The sequence below is a fragment of the Procambarus clarkii genome, chromosome 66 (genome assembly GCF_040958095.1).
Source record: "Procambarus clarkii isolate CNS0578487 chromosome 66, FALCON_Pclarkii_2.0, whole genome shotgun sequence".
Classification (NCBI taxonomy): domain Eukaryota; kingdom Metazoa; phylum Arthropoda; class Malacostraca; order Decapoda; family Cambaridae; genus Procambarus; species Procambarus clarkii.
The window spans coordinates 24923902-24943370 of record NC_091215.1 but is presented as its reverse complement, the minus strand read 5'-3'; the positions used below and the strand labels follow the sequence as shown (position 1 = coordinate 24943370).

At 37.1% G+C, this 19469-nt stretch overlaps 1 protein-coding gene and 1 pseudogene across 1 annotated transcript; both read right to left on the bottom strand.

Annotated features, from left to right (window-relative positions):
* Positions 1–1616: 1616 nt before the first annotated feature.
* On the bottom strand, positions 1617–14172 carry LOC138355152 (ubiquinone biosynthesis protein COQ9, mitochondrial-like). Its single transcript, XM_069309875.1, has 6 exons — positions 13961–14172; positions 12164–12314; positions 9750–9939; positions 7466–7555; positions 4120–4239; positions 1617–1711 (listed from the first exon to the last, which is right to left on the bottom strand). Exons 2-6 carry the CDS (start codon positions 12286–12288, stop codon positions 1670–1672), a joined length of 567 nt encoding a protein of 188 aa, XP_069165976.1. The 5' UTR covers positions 12289–12314; positions 13961–14172; the 3' UTR covers positions 1617–1669.
* Positions 14173–14993: 821 nt separating this feature from the next.
* On the bottom strand, positions 14994–19376 carry LOC138349540 (glomulin-like; annotated as a pseudogene).
* Positions 19377–19469: the final 93 nt, after the last annotated feature.

The following is a 19469-nucleotide window of genomic DNA, read 5'->3' as shown; positions in this document are numbered from 1 at the left end:
AGGAAAGTGGATAATCAGGATAATCAACATAAACAATGGGGTGGTGATTATCAAACAAGCAAATGGCCACCATTGACAGGAAAGGACTGGCACTGATAGACCAGCAGCCTGAACCAGTAAAGAAAATGAAACATCAAATGAATCTAAGCCAGCCAAGGTAGGAGCAGGAGAGGAAGTCGGCGGATAGGTGGCACAAGTATCGGATGAAGAGACGCGCGAAAATTTCCTCAACAAACGGCTAGAAATCAGTATTTGTACCCCTTGCCATAGACAGTGTCAGAAAAACCTATATTGTAAAGTCCAATCCCACAAAGTGGCCATAGCTCAATAGGCAGGCCATGAGAAGATTGCAGTGTTGACAAATGGCACATACCCCCATGGAATGAGGTTCCCATTACTAGTAATACTTCATGATGTAGGCAACAGGAAAGGTCAACGGGGTCTAAAAACACAAAAATACTACATCTTGAGAAAGTGAATTTTGTAGTCAAGAAATCAGATGGCAAAGCCATACAAACCCAGCTGAAAACACAAAATGATAAACCCATAAAAATTAAGGATTCCAGTCACCCAAATTTCATTCAGACAGGCAAGGGCTTGCCTGCCAGGGCAAAGCACAAATACTGAACCTCAACCTCCATTGCTTGGTGAGGGAGGGCATATAAGCAGCCATGAATAAAAAAATCACAAATGTGCCCTTAGCTAAGGTGCAAGGCCACTAACACACACAGGTGACTTGAGCAAAAATAAAATCACAATGTGGGTGGCATAAACACTAGTCATGAAGTGTGAATGAATACAAAGCAATGACCCTCAGGAAAACTAATGTTCTAGGGAAAGCAAGCACTGCACAGCTGAAAACTGAGGCCAATGGGTATCAAGCTGATAATACCAGGGAAGAAGAGTTAATTAATAGGCTGGATGAGACTTGGGCTGCTATATGGTGGCATTTGCACAAGTCAGTATGTTTATCCTGCAGCAATGATCGTTAGCTTTATTTACATGGGGTGTCTAATTTCTTTCATGTAATTGCTTGTTTTGTTGCTCTGTGGATTTTCCTGTTTTATGGGGATTTCTGATCTCCTGCTCCCCCTTGCCTCACAGAGCCAAATTCTAGTTCTGGCTCCCTACAGGCAATGGATGGATCTCTGAGGCATGATGTGTTAGGCTAATGTTGTACCAAAGCTCTGGGTGCTATTCACGGGTCTCTCCCAGAAAATAACATTAATGTAAAAGTTACGTGTAACTTCAGATTTTATTCCTGTTAACTAATGTATAATAAAGCACACTCAAACATAATGTGCTACAATTGCTTTAACATTATAGAAGTTATTTCAAAGCAAAACACTGTTACTTAATTAAATAGTATATACAGTATATGGAGTAGCTGACCAAATGATATAATTCAGAGTAATACCTTGTATACATTTAAAATTGATTAGACATATTTCTCTTCACATCTACATCTTGCACTGTACTGCTATAATCCATTCATAAACAAGAGTCCAGTTTGGATCCATTGGTCAGTTTAGCTATGTGTTTTTAAAAACAAATTCCTAAAATAAAAAACACTCATAAATGGCAAAAGATCATTCAAGGATAAAGACAAAAGCACAGTATGTGCAACTTCATATTTATTCACATGCCAAAATATACAGCTTAAATTATATTAAAAACGAGACTTGCTGTTCATTCCCATAATATTCAGGATCTGAAAGATTAAAAATATTCTTCTAGAATCTAGAACCTAGAATAATTTCCTTTAATCTGTCTTCACTAATGAAAACAGTTGTAGTTTAGTGAAATAAAAACATGTACAGTAATTAAAAAAAAAAAAAACATGGAATTTCATAAAATGCCTAAAAATACTTAAGGGTAAGAAATATTAAGAACTCTGAGTTTTATCATTAACTACACCCATTACCCCATACATGTTCAAAAAGCAATCACAAAATTTAAGTTTTCTTTACTAAAACTTGACCAATACAAATGGAAAAAGAAATCACACCTTTAAGTGTAAAAAGCAGGCCCACACACCCACTATGGTACATAAAACATTCTGGAATCACAGATTTTAAGAAAATCTGGATCAACACCAGAACGACGTGATTTAGACGTTCGAGGGCGCCCTATACTGTATACTGAATCTATTGCTTATTTGTAACTGAAACACAAAGTTTAAGAGAGGGATCTGATGCTTAGCTAGTTTTAAAATTATGAAGAAAGAAACCACATTTGTTAGTGTCCATCAGTGTTGGCCTGTCATCCTGTATTACTTCTTTTACATACCCTGCGTAATTTTTAACACTAGACTTTATGATCACGTTTTATATGTTCTATTTTGTTTTCATAACTTTCAATATGATTTATTCACACTAACACATTAAAGCTTACTTCCTTTGAAACACATATAGCTTCCGCTTGCCACAAATCTGTATATTCCCGCACTTTGTCTGTAATACTTGTTATGGGTGTTTATATTTTCTATTATACAGTACCTATAATTTACACCTCGTTTCACAAAGTCTCTTAGATCAAGTAAGTATTTATCAAAATGAAGCACTAAGCCAGGAAGGTTATATAGCACTTTGTTACAAAATACTCAAGAGCTTTTAGATATCATTCAGGATGCCAATACGAGAGTGGAAAGGAAGCATATTCATCTATTATTAAGGGATGTTAGTGGGCCAGCCAGAGGCTTGGAACCTGTGCAGGAATATCCCTGAGGGAAAAAAATGAGCAAGCAAGCAACTACCAAAAGCCACCAAGGTGGGGAGACTATTTAGTACCATCTGTGTCAGTGGATATTTAGGACCATATCAGGACAGCCTATGAGATGAGGTGATAGCAGAATAATGCAGTCTGACAGTATGGTGCAAATCTTTGTTCCATGAGTTAATGTTTATGACTAATACATTACCTAGCCAGGAGCATTTTGTATTGTTGGTGACAGAAGAGCATTTAGTGTCCAGTTAAGAGGATTGCAAATGGAGAAGTTTTCACATATCCACATCTCAGGAGGTGTGCAGCAAAGATTTGAATAAGGTGAAATCCTAAACTTAGTATGTAAGTACTGTATACCTAGAGTCAGTTTGAGTTTTTCTGTTGCCCAAGCCAGCTTGTGGCCAGGCTTGACTTGTGATAACTTGGTCCAGCAGGCTATTGCTTGTAGTGGCCACAGGCCCACATATCTAACACAACCTGGTTGGACTTGCAGGAACATGTCCACTTTTGTTCTGGCAATAATTATGTTTATTGGGAGGATGTTGAACAGTCATGGACTTCTGATGTTCATACAGTCTTGTCTGATTTTGCCTATGGCACTTCTACTCTTCATTGGGCCTATACTGGATTTCTTCCCAAATCGTTTACACCAGTATGTTATTTTCCTGTGCAAAAATTTGGGACCTGGCCTTCCAATATTTTCCATGTATCACATAATATATTCCTCTCTTGTCTCCTCTATAGAGTAAATTTTGAGAGCTATGACACAGTCACAATAATTTAGGTGCTTTATAGTGGCTATGTATGCTGTACATGTTGTTATATTCCCTCGTTTATAAAAAAAAAATGATTTATACAAATTTTATAAATCTCTCCTCCCTTAAAATAAGTTGGTACCCAGCAGTACTCAAGGCAGGAAAGCAGTAATTATTTGAAAAATAGGAGCATTGTGATGCAATACCTGGATTTGAAGGTTCTCATAATCTATAATTTTTTTCTATCATAATCTCATAATCTATCTTTTTTCTATTTAATCTATCATCTATCAACATGTAAAGTACAGTATCTATTAGATACTGTACTTTACATGTTGTTTTCCTTCTGTGAGGAGATTCAATCGTCCTGTACCCTGTATTTCGTTTTAGTTCTTCATTTTAACCATACCTAAATATCTGGAATTTATCACTGATAAACAACATGTTATCATCTGTTGTTCAATTGAAAACTTTATTGATATCTGTAATTTTCAATGTCTTTTACAGAGGTAATTTTCAGGCTGATTTTGTACCATCTGCTAAGTCGACTTCTGTAAAAGGTTAAGGTCAGCTGGTGGAAAAAATATTTCCAAGTAAAATTCATAGAACTATAAAAGAGAAAAAAAGTAGGTATACTTACAGTAAATATACCAGCCTTGGCAACTTGGTTAACGTCCTTTGTGAAAGTGCTAACATCACGTGTACATTTTGAAATGTTCTGGACATCTGACAATCGCCGATTGAGGAAGGCCCACGTATCCTGAAAAGTGAGAAAGATATACATGTACCCTGCTTGACAAATATACTATGATATAGCATATTTGTCAAGCAGATATTTATTTGCTATGACATAATTGAGTTATAGAGATGTAAAGACGTTTTCGTTCCCTGTATAAGTGGTTGGCAAGAGGAATGCATTACAGGAAGACGTTGTTGAAGCTAACTCCATTCACAACTTTAAAAAACTCAGCGTTGAATGTAATGAAATGCCATTTTCTGGGTGAGCCCCGGAGGCTCCCTGGAGCTATTGGGCTAATGTGTGATACATTAGACTGGGGCATTAGTCTATGGAGTTCAGCCTACTGGGGACCACGAGCCAAAACCTGGCCCCATCAGAGGTGTGCAGGGAGCAATGGTCTTGGAAAAAAAACCTTTTGGTTGGGGGGGTTTTCAGGGAGGGAGCAATAGCCCTGCGGGGGGGTTTCCTTATCTGCCATTGACCAGGGTTAGGCACCCAGAAAGGTAGGCATAACAAAACAAACCCCACATGGTAAGAAAATTACAACTAAAAATTTAAAAGAGAGACAGAATGCCCTCTCCAATCACAAGCAAACGTCACACTCCGCCGCGTCACTTGTCCCCACAATCCTCCCTTCCCCGGCTACCTAGCACTCCAGTTCAGAAGCTAAGCATCAAACAACGCAAAAAAAACACCAACACGAGGGAGGGAGGGCTGCCAGGAAGCCTCTTGGGCTCACCCAGAAAATGGCATTTCATTACATTCAATGCAGGTTTTCTGTAGGGAGAAAAGCGGTTTTCTGTGCGCCTCCCAGCTGAACTTATCTGGGAGGCAGCAGCCACACGCTCTTCAACGTGAAGTCGAGACAACTGGCTGCAACTGGCGACCCAGAGCAACACAGGAATGTTAACCAAAATAACGGGCAGCCAGGACCCTGTTCGACCTCCAGAATGATAAGTCCTCCAAAAGAATATGTCCGAATATTAGCCCAGGACATGGTGCCAAACACGGCAGCCAATGCAGCAAATTTCCTAACGTTATGGCCATGAGGATAGACTGCAGGCTGGCTAAACTTAATAATCCTGTGGACAACCTGGGAGACCCGAACCCTGGAACAGGGCACGAGGGAAACCGGATCAACCCAAAGTGCATCCCCAGCGAACGAAGCCAAAGCATGCAGATAATGGCAAAGAGCTGCAACCTGACACAACACATGATACACCTCCAGCCTAACCACCCAAGCATCAATGACCAAAGGACCCATATGAAAACCAGCGTCTCTTTCTTCGGCAGAAAAGAAGAAGGCTGCAACTGAAAAATCCAACCACCAGGACTGAAAGAGCAGAAACCCCCGTGCCGGAGGAGAAAATGAAACCAACCGACCCGACCCCCAGAGGCCAATACCAACAGAAACAAATCCTTGGAAATAGAATCTTGAACCGAAGGGGCCACCACAAACTGGGGAGAGGAAAGATAGGAGAACACCCTGTCCAAGGGCCAGGATGTTTGAGAGTCTCAAACAAGACCCAGCCAGCTCTAAACCTGGGATGGAACTGGATGGGACTTCCTCCAGTTCACCAGGAATCCGAAGCTAGCTGAGGGCCACCAAAATATTAGAAGTGGAACTATAGCCACACCAGGAAGACCCCAACCGGCAATAAAAACAAAAACAAAAGAAAACCCTGCACAAACAACATCCCCAGAGGAAACAGGAACCGGCTGCCACATAGGTAGGCAGGCTGCACAACACCTTGATGCCCCAACCAGCACGATACCACTCCCTACCCAAGGCCAAACAAGGGCTATGAAACCCTAGCTGGCCCCAACAGCAGGGTAAATGCTGAGTAGCAAAAACCCTGACGGAAATGACTCCCGAACGCACTAGGGAAGAGAACCCTAACACGCAAGGGTGGTACTCACAGGGTGCCTAGGGAAGGATGCCCATAAGTGCATGCAGCCCTGGTACTCTTGAGGACATCTGGCCACCACATATAACAACACTGCAGAGGTTGCCACAATTACAAAATACCACCTTGGAATTCAAGGCCAGAGAAGACGTCTGCCCTGGACCACATTAATGAACGAACTGGAGTGCTAGGTAGCTGGCGCGAGAAGGGGAGGGCTGCGCGGACGAGCGACACGGCGGTTGTAGTATGATGTTTGCTTGTTTCCTTGAGATTGGAGGAGTTCTGCCTCACTTTTTGGTTTTTAGTTGTAATTTCTTGACCATTGTGGAGTTTGTTTTGTTATGCCTACCTTTCTGGATGCCTAATCTGGTCGATGGCAGATAAATATAACCCCCCAACCACAGGTTTTTTTCCAGGACCATTGCTCTCTGCACCTCTCTGAGGGGGCCAGGTTCTGGCTCGTGTCCCCGGTAGGCTGAACTCTATAGACTAATTGCCCCAGCCTAATGTATCACATATTAGCCCGATAGCTTCAGGGAGCCAAAGGGGCTCCCCCACAAGAAAATGATGAAACATTAATATTCAAGAGAGGTAATTAGTGATCCAGGCAAAAAGAGCTAGATCTCACTTTGCACTAGCCGCTGAAAGATAAGCAACATTGCTGAAACTGTTCATTGTAATTCACAACAGAGGCAACAATTTGAAGTCATTGGTAAACCATCAAGAAGAATGGGGGACTCTTCCATAAGCCACCTGCCCATCACAGCAATTATAAATAGTAACTAAAGGGTAAAACACGGTATTGTATTCTAAAAGAATACTGTAAATAATTATATGGAAGAGAAATTAGGCCACATTATTACTGGAGAACAGTATTCAACCCATCTTTCTAAATGATAAAAATGAACTGTTGTAGTCAACAATTTTCACATTACATACTATTAAATTTGTAGAGGGCACAAAAATAGCCAAAATCCAACCTTAAACATTCCTAAGCCTAATAGAGCCCATATACTATATTAGGCCTAGGAATACTTGAACAAGCCTTAGGTCAGGTGAGGCTCTTTACTTTTTCCAATTTTTTAGAATGCCATTTGGGCTAATTTAATAATACAAAGTGTGAACATTTTGGGGTCCAGTAATCCATTTTTTTGCAAGCTTGACCAAACAGTTGTTACAAGTATTGTACTATCATTACTGGAGATGATCTGCATTATTAGCCTGTGTGACTGATGTGGCTACAGTTCATATAAATGCCAAAAATAAAGTTAAATTTACTTAATTTAATTACAGTAGTAGAATGCTCCTGTACATACACAAATAAATTAATTCACAATTACCTGAAAATCTTCTGACTTATCTTGAAGCATGCACAATTCAGAACTCTTGTATACGGCTGCTAATATGCCTCGCTTTGTATACCAGTTGAACTAGGGAAAATAAATAATAAGATTAATGTTATATACTTTGATCTATTAGTCATACAAACTCATTTATTAACTACAGAATAATGAATATTGATGTATTCTCTCATGCTCTCACTCTTCTCTTTGAGTTCTACAATGTAATCAAACATGATAATGCAGTGGTCACTAGTTCCTAGTGCCACCTCATAGTTTGAGTTCTCCACATTGTCTTCATTTGGGATAATTACCAGGTCCAGGGTAGCTGGTAGATCGCCTCTTTCTCTTGTCAGCTTCTTGACACAGTGGAACCTCGAGTGACGAGCGAGCCACTCGCAGAAAATTTGTCTCGATTGACGGGCTTTCACTCGATTAACGAGCAAACTACATGGTGCTTTCCTAACGGTCTCGCTGGTTCTCGGACGCCTCCGACGACAGTGTTGTTGTTCCTCAACTTTCCAGTAATTAACAGAGGGTTTGTAAATAACACCTACTGCTATCTTCACCATCCTCCAATATTATCATACCTAATATGATGTCCTACTGGTTGGTTACCTCCAGAATCTCTCCTAAAAGCTCCAATATTGTTTCATCAATAGGGTCACTCTTCCTCCCCACCATTTATCCCTTTTTTTCTTACTACTATACCAGATATCTCGAAAATATAGCATTAGGTTCGTTCATTTTGTCTCTAGCTACGATGATAGAAGAATGTACTTCTGCCACCTGTTCTTGCAGCTCAACCCTCTTTATCTGTAATACTGTCTGTATTTGTGTACCAAATTTTTGTACTATTATACACATTTCTACTGGTCTAGTTAGTTTCTTCCCAGGAGATAGATTCTCATTTTGGGCTAGTTCTATTCCAGAGGATGACATTTGTGATTTATACTTCTTACAACATTGGTAATGACATTTTACTCCTTACAACATTGGAAGTTAGGACATAGTAACTTCTTTACCATGTTATGGCGCAGTTGAGTAAAGCATGCATCTGGCAACACCCAGCGCATAAGTTCGAACCCTCATTATGGTTCCTGTGAATTTTTTAATTTGTGAGTGTTGTTGTAGTCACACACTCATTTCCTTGGTCTTTTTCCCTCACACGTCTGATTAGGCCAACTATCTTGCTATGCCCGATTATCCTCCTCTTGCTCTGGTCTTAATTCTTGATTACCCTAAGTAAATTGTACTATTACTAGAGACTGGTAAGTTTGTGTGTACAGCAATAGGTTTCTGAGCATCTTGAGAGAGAAAAGTGTATCACTTTAGTGATTACAGCTCAAAACTATATTCTAAACATACACATAATAAGACAGATTATCTTCTGTAAGGTAGGATCATGTGCTTCTGCAGTTCTTACCACTCCTTTTCCCACGCCATCTCTTCACATCATTCTAATGAAGGTGAGTGGTGTTCATCCTGTAATTTTGGGTGGCATGCAAAAAGCCTTGTCTTGGAAAGAGACTGAGTGGGATAGCTCAGAAATCTAGGTTTCAGTTTATGAAATACACTTTCCTGAGCAGTATATTCAGACTTTCCAACGCTTGCTTTTCCCTTTTAGATTCCCCTGTGGTTAGTAAAGTATTTGTTTTCTCTTAGCTTTGACTGCAGGAGGAAATGTTGTGATGTGATATCATCTGGTAGTAGTTGGTATTAGCTTGGTAGTAGTTTACGAAGGCACAGCTTAGCAAACTACATGTTGTCAGGTTGCCCCTCGGACATGCTTTTGGGCTTTATATTAAAACATATTTATGCCTACATTCTGGGCTGAGCTAAGTATTCTCCAGTGTCTTTATTATGCCAATATGACTCAAAAAGGAGTTTGAAAGGTACCCCCTCTAAGTTGCCATGGAACATCAACTTACCCTCACTGATGCCAATTCTATTTAGAGGTGAATTACGTACAGCTCAGGATCTTAGGAAGCGGCCAAGTGTATTGCTCAGAAAAGTGTTTCTAATTCACTCAAATATAGATATTTGATTTGAGTATGATACCAAGATGGAAAAGGAAGTGCAAGAGAAGAGGGAAATTAAAACAAATGTATAATGTTGGATGTAAAGAATAATTGCATGAATTGTTCTCCTTTGAAATCTACAAATAAACCAGATAATTATATAAAAAAGTTTTATAAAGTGTGACAATTTTGTTTTGTTTAAATCATTTACAAAATTAAATCTATTAGCAATATGACATTAAATATATTAAAATAATGCTTACATCATGAGATCTGTCTCCAGCATGATACCAAATGTTATCAACTAGAGTACCAATATTGCGTAGAGCCACAGGCGCATTTCTGGGAGACGCATGCAGAGCCAGAGCCTTATGCCACGAGTCTATGAATTCAATATTCATACGTAATCTTTCTTCAACTGCATCAGCAATGATCGCTGTGGTCCCTTTCTTTCTGTTGGTCATGTAACACATTATTACTGACAGGCAAATAAAAATAGAACATTGAACGTAATGAAACATCGTAGCTCTGGTGCCACAAAGCCTTAGATGACTCCAGGTGGGTAGCTGGAGATACAGAGGGGGAGCCCTCCCAAATGATAGAACTCACGTGTGCATATATAGTAAACAAAAAAAAAAAAATTATAATAAAAATGTTTTAAATATATTTTGAAGGTAAACTAGTGGAAGATAACGAATTTGAAGAAAAATAATGGTATTTATATTTTGTAATTACATTTGAGAGGGGGCACATTTATTCTTGTTAGTCTCTGTAGCAGAAATGTAGGTATACGGAACAGCTGTACTGTACTGTACAGTATTTAATTCAAACTGCCTCACTATACTACTGCATAAACTATTTATTTATAAGCAGCCTAATCCAACTCCAACTTGATTTCTTGAGCATTTTGTATTCTGAACCATCGCAGCAAGTTCCTCCTCACTTAGCAGTCCCCAGGAATGCTCTCAGAGGGAGTGGCTGAAACTCCTTATGTTAAGGCACCAATGTGCAATCCATAGAACTAAAACTCAAAAAGCTTGAAGAGGAAAATAATGAATCAAAATTCTCTGATAAAAAGTAATGAAAGTACAGTAATACAAGTTGAATTCACAGAAAAACTAAATTTTATATAATCTATGTTTAGAACACTACTAATTCAACAACATAAATTCTGGATAAGGGTGGGACTAGTATTTGGTGGCATTATTTAGTATAGTTTGGGTTACTGGGATCTCAAAGTAGGAGAGAAGTTTTTTTTTAAGTTTTTCTTCATTGGTTATTTTATCAATTCTGTAAGTCACAGACATTTGCAATAAAAATTTTCTGACGCTAATGAAACACAGTTTGATCACTCCTTGGTTAATTTTATGGTCCTTATGTAGTGGCAAGAAAGGTTAGTCTGTATATGTTCAGGTATTTATATATATATAGACAATTTTTCAAAGCGTGCAGCCAAGATGAGATACATTTTTTAAAGAGAGCTATTTTGTTTAGAGATACAGGTATGAACTATAATTCATTGGTTCTCAAGCCCCTGCAGAGTGATTCTTTCCGTACTCTATATACGGAAGTTGTCTCAAGTTAATATTGTAACCAAGTTCTCTCTTTCCAACAGTGCCCGGGTGATGGAAGTGCAGATTTTCCCATTAACCTCCTCTGGTTGAGTTTGAGAACTGACCATTATAGAGTCAAGAAGTTTTTGTTGAAGGTCATACTAATACTGTTTGCTTGACTTGTAAACAGTTAATTTTGCTTCCACGTTTTCAGATCATTTCTTCTTTCTTGTATCATATGGTTTTAAATTTTACATTTTTCCCTGGGAGAATCTGCCTTGTATTGCTGGTGATCAGCTTTTATCTTCTAGTTATTGCTCTTTTCGCAAGTTGGTTTGAGGGTCACTTTGCAGAGCTATGATTATTTTATGTTGACATTTGAGAAGCTTACAATACACAGTTTCTTGAACCAATGGTCTTCCTGCCAGTCTACGAAGTCACATGAGTGGGGTACTGTTTGTATAATACTGTACTAGTACTTCAGCATTAGTTTTGAAATATGGAATTCAGAGACGCTGAGGTTGCTGTGGCCCACTAGTTCGTTACCGATTTCAAAGGTAGAGCTGCCAACGATCAGAATATCAGAGTTACCTAGCATTTAAAAGAGGGCAGCATTATCATGCTGCCATCATGTGTCTCATCACAGACACAGACTCATGCCAACAGAAAAATGCCAACATTTATTCAGGTAAATAGGATTCCTATAGCACAAGTGTACACAATACCTTGTAAAAAATGTGGCTATGCATATGTAAGAGAAAAATCAAACTAAGATGTGAGGTTTCAAGAACACGAGAATGTGTCCCACTGTAACAATACTAACAGTATTTGTGTCAGAGCTAAGAAAAAATGAAGATGCTACACTCGTCAAACAAGAAAACACTATATTTAAAGGAAGTGTAAAGATTAATAATTATAATTCTTCAATAAAGTTTTTTTATATGGTGCTTCTTTGCAATACTAAACATAAAAAGGGATAAAAAAAAATCAGAGTCAAGATTTGATACACATTTACCCTCAAGGGAAGGGAGCACGGCATCATAAATGGAAATAAAAAGATAGAAGTGTTTTAGTGTGTTTGTACTGCTAGAAAACTTTGAACAAAAAGCAATGGTTTCACTTACAGTCCTGGATTCTCCTCAATCTCTTTAGCTTTGGCTTTTAGTGAATCATCTAATCTGGTGTTGCACATACTGTAGAAGTGGTTCACAAGCTCCACTCCACCACCAGGAAACATACCATGGGCCATACTTGAGTAGGCTAATGATTCTGCACCTGGATTAAATTAATATGTTGAACATACACCCATTTCCCACATAAAACTGTCTCAGAGAAATATAATTTATAAAAATATTAATAAATATTTCAAGTAACGAAGAAGCTGCTTATTTTTTATTAGCCCAAAACTTATTATCCTAATTCAACCCAAATTGTCAACTGACACATACTGATGATAAAGATAAACAAAGTTTTACCCAAAATAGATAAAAGTTACATGTTGACAAGGAAGCTATAATTCATCTGTAATGGCAGCATATATTTATAGGTTGCATGAAAAAAACAACATTGAATACAATATGAAACACCCATTTCTGAGCGAGCCCCAATGGCACCCTGTTACTGGTCTGTTACTGGTCAGATTAGGCAACACTAGGTACCCATGAAACTCTTATTACCCTACCAGTGAAAAAGAGGCCATGCTATTTCCACTTGCTTCCTCTAAGAGGCAGTAAGCATATGAAGATCAAAAATCAACCCAATACTGAAGTAAACTACCCTAAATGCAATGAAATGAGGCTACAAGGTACTGTAACAATATCAATAAGAGGCTACTGATACTTTCAATAAATGATTTGAAAATTGCTGAACAAAACAAAGTTTTGACAATTATTAAATAAGCAATCCTTATGACTCCATCACTTTCTACAAAGGTTGTAACCATGCACTACTGGGTTGGGTTTGGCTTTTGGCATCCACCCATCATTCTCCAGCCTGATATGAAGCAACATGAAGCCATTAGGAAGAAGGGAGACAGGGCAGGCACAGCTACCGACGTTGAACCCAGGAAGGTGTGTTTCATTACACTCAATACTTTATTTCTGGGCTACCTTCCTCAGTAACTCCTCTTACTTTCTTCTCCATGGTGACAAAAATAAAAGAACCTGCCAACACAAAATAAATATAAAAAAACATGGAAAAGAAGTAAGGCTGGCCCACAAACCAAAAGGAAAGATTTGCTGGCCATCTACCATGCTGTCGAAACGGAAAGAAACTAGAGACTGACTCCCCTCTAAAGGGAGAGAAACCCTGGCCACTGTTACAGTGAAATGAAATGCTAGAGCACATGTGATGTGGAAAGCAACACCACTTTGCGACAAATGTTGAATAGGCTACACCAGGCAAAAAGAGAGAAGGGCAGACTGGCTGTAACTCTTATGTGACCAGGGCTGCCATGTAGTGGCAATCAGGTGCATTACAGTCATTAGAGCATTACAATTTACCCCATGAAAGATATTGTTTGCCTTGCATCCCTAGAGGTGCCTAATTTCCTTCAGGCAGTCGCTTATTTTGTTATATACAGAATACGCTTTCTGGAGGGGAATCCTAAATTTTGTGGATGATCTCTAATATCCAGCTCCCATCAACCGAGTTATAATCTGGTCTTGGCTCCCGGTACGTTATGGAAGGGTCTCAGAGGCCTGATGCGTTAGACTAAGCTACCAAGAGTGTCCTCACTGAAAACATGCTAAAACCTTAAGGTATTCTTACAAGGAATATTTAATTATGAATTAAATATTTAAGTCGCAAACTGTAAGTATTATTGCATCATATTCTAAATAACATAACAATTTCTACCTAAATGAACGTAGCAACTTGTAATACACAGTAATGATAAAGAGCACAGCACACAGCCTTATTACCGTGAGCAATAGCATCCTGCGTCCATCCATATGAATGGACGAAAGGAAGGGCAGCTTCAAGAATTTGATGCTTAAGTTGTTCTTCACCATCCTCAGAAGATTCATCATGTACAGGGAAAGATTCTCCTTCTTTTGACCGTGCTGCTTGCTCATTAATCCATAATGAAGTGGAAGATGTTACCCCACGAACATTTCCTGGAAGGAATGTTATGGATAATCACTGAAACTTATTACACACAGTCAACATAATATTTTAACTTCATGTTTGGAAAAAATTAAATAAAAAAAACTCTCCGAACCATTTAATCCCCAACTAATCTGATTAACCTGATTGTCACCCGAGGGTCAGGTGAAGGCAGCCACCTCATATCACATGTGATGCTTCAAGATGAGATCATTGTCTCCGTAAGCTAAGTCAATTACAGTGCCATGTGTTTGGTATCAGAATGTGGCTGTTCTATGAGCTTTGTGCACTACTGTGCCATTGCCATACCACCAGGGGACTTGTGGTATGGATTTATAAAATAATTCCAGAGCTTTGTCAATTGACAAAATCAGTGATCCCAATGGCAATCTGCTCAGATATGAAAAGTGAAACCAACCAGATAAATACAATGCCACCAAATTTTTTTTTTCCAAAATGAGTTTTAGAGATTGCTTTCTAAAGGTCATTCTGGGCTATTTATGCTTTCTGAAGGTCGTTATAAGCTATTTAGGGTAAATTTGCAGCATTTTTCTATTAAAATTACAAAATTGCTTGTGGGAACATTTGGAAAAGACCCCATCATGATAGAGAGTCAATGTTGATAATTCCTGGCTGTGTCTGGTCTTGGAAACAGAAGGCTAATACATATTTCAATAACCAAGTGGCCTTGCTTACAAAGTTGCATGTAGTTCACTTATGCTTTTTTTGTTTTGTTTAGGTGTTAGTTCAGTTTTACTGACAACATTAATAGTTTTAGGTTGACCAATCACTGTGAAGGTAACATTTTACTTCTTGGGTAATCACAAGGAAACTTAAACACAGAAAACAGACAGTTCCCAGTCATTATATATTTTGCTTTAGAGATTTACATGGATTATTCTGGTACCGAGATTTTTAAGTAGGATATTTTTAAAGGTGTTATAATATTAATTTACAGCAATGAAGCAAAATTAAGCTGATGTTAGATTAGTCTCAAGGACCTCAGAAAATGGCACCAACAATCGGTGACCTGATACTGAAGATGAACACTGCAACACATTTATCAATACACTATTACAAAGAAAGGTGGGTATAATACATAATGTACAGTACATGTTTATACCAGTGAAGCTCTTTTAAAAGTGGGTGGTCTAACTGCAGTATATGCACCTGGCCAAACCAATAAAACTGATTTTTAAGAAAAGGCTGAAAAAACAAACTAATGCCACCAAGAGACTTAATCATGGTACAGTTTTTAAGATAGTGAATATTCTTTCAAATCGGACTATTATAACTTTTCAAAAAAATTATTACTATAAATTTATTTTTTATTCCATTTACAAAAACAAAAGGTAACTCCAATGGCCAAGGACTGGCTACCTTATTTTACCAAGATCACTAAAGGAGCAAAAGTTATTTTGAACTTCCATTAACATTTTAACCAACTGCATATATTTATGCATACGTTAGAACTCCCACACATTGTCTTCCCTTATTCAATTAACTCAAAAACTTACTTTTCCTCTTAGTCATCAAATTATTCAATAACCTCATTTCCTTCACCATCATGCACCATATCATTCCTTCTTTCTTTAGATTCTTAGTTCTTTAACATTCTCAATTTATTACCACCTATTAACCCTTTATGGTGGGACCATATTAGGGCTTTTCACTTATATAAAATATACCCTAAATATATCCCCTAAATCATTATAATTATCCCTATATTTTGAGTTTTTAGGGGTGATTTTTCTTGACTTAATTTCAACACATATTGACCTACAACTTTCACATATTCGAGTATGAATGCCAAACAATGTTTATTAAAACATACAATTAAATTAAGGAATTAAAACTACCTTTATTCATTATTGATAACTTCAACTTCAATTATCTCTGAAACTAGAGTTTACACTCTGAGTGGCTTCTAAAATTCCAGTTTTTGACTGATTCTCACCATTTTAACATTTTGTGTGATCAGCTGTCTGTTCTACTATCCTTTTAGAATGGATTTTTCATAAATCCTATACCCTGTTCGTTTCGAGTTATAATTTTTTTTGGTCTAAATTTTCTGCATATTTCAATGTCATATTGACGTTCTGCATACGTCAATGTCATATTGCCGATTTTTTTTTTACAGTAAACTATACTGAAAACCTATATTCCAATTTATGAAACTGAAGATCATATGCTATTCTATGAGAATAGCACCAAATGAACAATTGGTCATAGTTTATATTTTTTATCCTGATTTGAAAATCTAAAGTTTTTAATATTCAATTTTAAAATTATTTTTGATTCTCTTGTTTTTCAAGTTACGTTGTGATCATTTAGACAATGTTGGAGCATTTGCATTGTATATGTATGTTTTGTGTGGTTAAAGGTTAATTTCTTTCCTTCTTTCACCATGTGCTACTTCTCAAAATACAGTAATTCAGAACTTTTTTTTATGTACAGTACTTAGTTTCCTCCAATAATCCTACAGTAACTAATTGTTTCTCAATATTACTAGTAGTCATACTCATGTAAGAAGCATCCATTGTTTCATTCATAATTAAATTACATGTATGCAATACTTTACAATTTAATTAAGACTTGCTTTGGGTTGCTTATAAATTGTATATTTCTATAAACCATTACAGTATTCTACTTTTAAGAAATATGAATCCAAGCTTCAGCATGCATGTACTGCAAATTTTATGGTTTTACAGCAACAAGCCATCAATACAGAAAAATAAAGATTATGAAATACAATACATTCTTCTACAATGATTTACCTCATGGCTCTTAAATAAGTACTGCTATGCATTTGAGATCATTCAATGTAACAACACAAAAAGTACAAATAACAATCATGATACTGTATCTTACAAATTATTACAGAAAAGTTACCATACAAATTGATGCACATTCTGGTATACTTCCTAAAAATTTGGATAAAAGTTTGGTAAGACCAGATTTAAATATGCAGTACTGCACTGTAAATGAGCGAGAGACTTAAAATGGAGAGCAAGGATGAGAATAACTTCCAATCCTTAACATATTCTTTGCTTTATAATTTAAATAAATACTATAAACAGTAATGTCAATCCACTACTATTTTTCAAATATCTATAAATAGGAAAACATACATTAAAACTTCTAATAATAGCAATTCATCAATTAATGCAGTACTGTACATCTAAATACAGAATTATACAATATTCATAATGGGCATATACATATTCAAATTCTATTTTCTATAGCCTGAATAGCTCTTGCTAGTACACACTGCATCATGTCTAAAGAACAAATAGCTGTCTGAACAATATTTTTTTCTTGATCAGGAAGCATATTAGGTAAAATTGTGCCACCAACACATACATTCATATCCATACATTTTTGTTTGCTAGAATGAGAGCTTAAATCTTTTAGCTTAAGTTCATAATGACCTTTTGATAGGTCAAGTCCCTTCTGAAGCTGAGAAAGATAACCCGTTTTAAGTACTGGTGCCAGTTCTACAATTCCAGTTTTGTTTTCAACATCACGAATAAAAACAAAAATAAGCAGATTTAGGGCAGCCATGATGCAATCACTCCACTCTAACATGTCTGTCTTCTCAGCATCTGGAGAGAACATGCTATCTGAACAAGGTTGGTTAGTTTTTTCCCAGTAAAATTAGGATCTAATGTTTCTTGACTTAGTGAAAAAGCAATATTTTCCTTTAGTTCTTGTATTACTAAACCTAAAACCCAGCATGTTTCACTGATAAAAGAAGAGCTTGAATAAGTTTTCTTCGGCCAATGCTGTCAAACTTATGAAAATGTGATTGGAATATCTCTAACGCTGTAGTTCTTAACTCTCGATTATTACAAAATATCATAATTCTAATCAACAATTGAGGAAAAGAAGAATGGGCTCTTGCTTCATGTGATTCGCTAGGTAAGGTTTTTTGTGGCAGTTTATTCAGAGTACTTTTGCCAGTGTTAACCCTTTGTGAATAGGTATATGTTCTTTTTCCTGCAATAAATTAGCTATGAGAGGCAAGCATTCCAAAAACACATACTGATGAGAGTATACACAAGGCACATAGTCACTAGCCATGTTTTGACCTAGAATACAGTAAAAGAAAGAAGCTATAGAAAGTTGAGAAATTTCATCTTTCTTATCTTGCTCATCTTCTGTCTCTAAAGATTCATCTCCATTTCTTTGTTTGATACCTAGATCTTTATCACTCTCTCTCTCATTTGCTAATATAGTTTTTGAACTACTCCATGTAATATTTGAAAACAATTTAAATACATTGCACAAGAGACTTGCTACCATGTTCACCAAATCACCGCAAGTACGATACAATAGACTCTCTACTTCTCCTTCATTACAATACACATCCAATATGTGAATGGCTTGTGAAAAAGTTGAAGAAGAAAACTTGACAGATATTCTCTTGAATTAGTTACTTTACCTGTCCATACAAGCTCTTCATTCACTACTTTATTATAGAAAACTAAATAGAAATCTTTAAGCCATTGCACAGCATTGGACACAGCTTGGACCTCTGGGTGAACATCCAAAAGCTTCTTTTCCTTGCCTTCCAAATTATAACCTGTTGGTAGATTCATGACTGCTATACGAGAATAGAGTGTATTAAAAAACCCACGAGAAGGTCATTGGACGAGTATTTTTAGATGCTTGACGCAACAGTATTGTTTGAATAGGCTGTAACATAACACGAAACTGAACCTCTGAAGTGTGAATTTCTAATTCTTCCAAGAATACCAGGAGAGCTTCCTTTGCATTTGCAACAGATGCAATGTACACAAGTAATTCTTCTATACATATTTTCCTTCAGGGTCAAGGTCTTCCTGTAGAAGTTTAGTAATTACCGGTACAAGATCAAGACTATTGTGCAGAAGACACAATTTATATTTTTCTTCTTTTATCTCATTGATGGCAGATTCATAGTTGCCGTCCTTCACATTTTTCCAAATACTGGACCCAAGATCTTCAAGCAATGTTTCCTGAGGGTCACTAATGGTTTCTGTGTTAACAAAACAATCCATTTTTGCTGTATCAATTCTAAAGAGTTTTACAAGCCTTAACGACCATATTATTATGTGACACTACCAGTCACAATAGCAAAGCATCAATTAATAATGATACTGTACTAGATTTCTTACAGCCTTCTGCTTATTCATCTGTTATGTGTTTCTTTGCCACGTTCCAGATTCCTCTTCAGCCTGAAAGCAAGCAGGAAATGTGTCTTCAGTATAAAACTTCTGTTTTCTTAATAGAAACTTTTCTCTTAGAAAGAAATGGAAAGATTTAAACAAAAAATGCATTACC

Coding starts and splice junctions, on each gene's coding strand:
- LOC138355152 (XM_069309875.1), bottom strand. CDS start 12,288: ATGGCCCATGGTATGTTTCCTGGTGGTGGAGTGGAGCTTGTGAACCAC. Junction 7,556..9,749: donor CTGGAGACAGATCTCATGAT/GTAAGCATTATT, acceptor TATTTTCCCTAG/TTCAACTGGTATACAAAGCG. Junction 1,712..4,119: donor CCAAGGCTGGTATATTTACT/GTAAGTATACCT, acceptor TTAATCTTTCAG/ATCCTGAATATTATGGGAAT.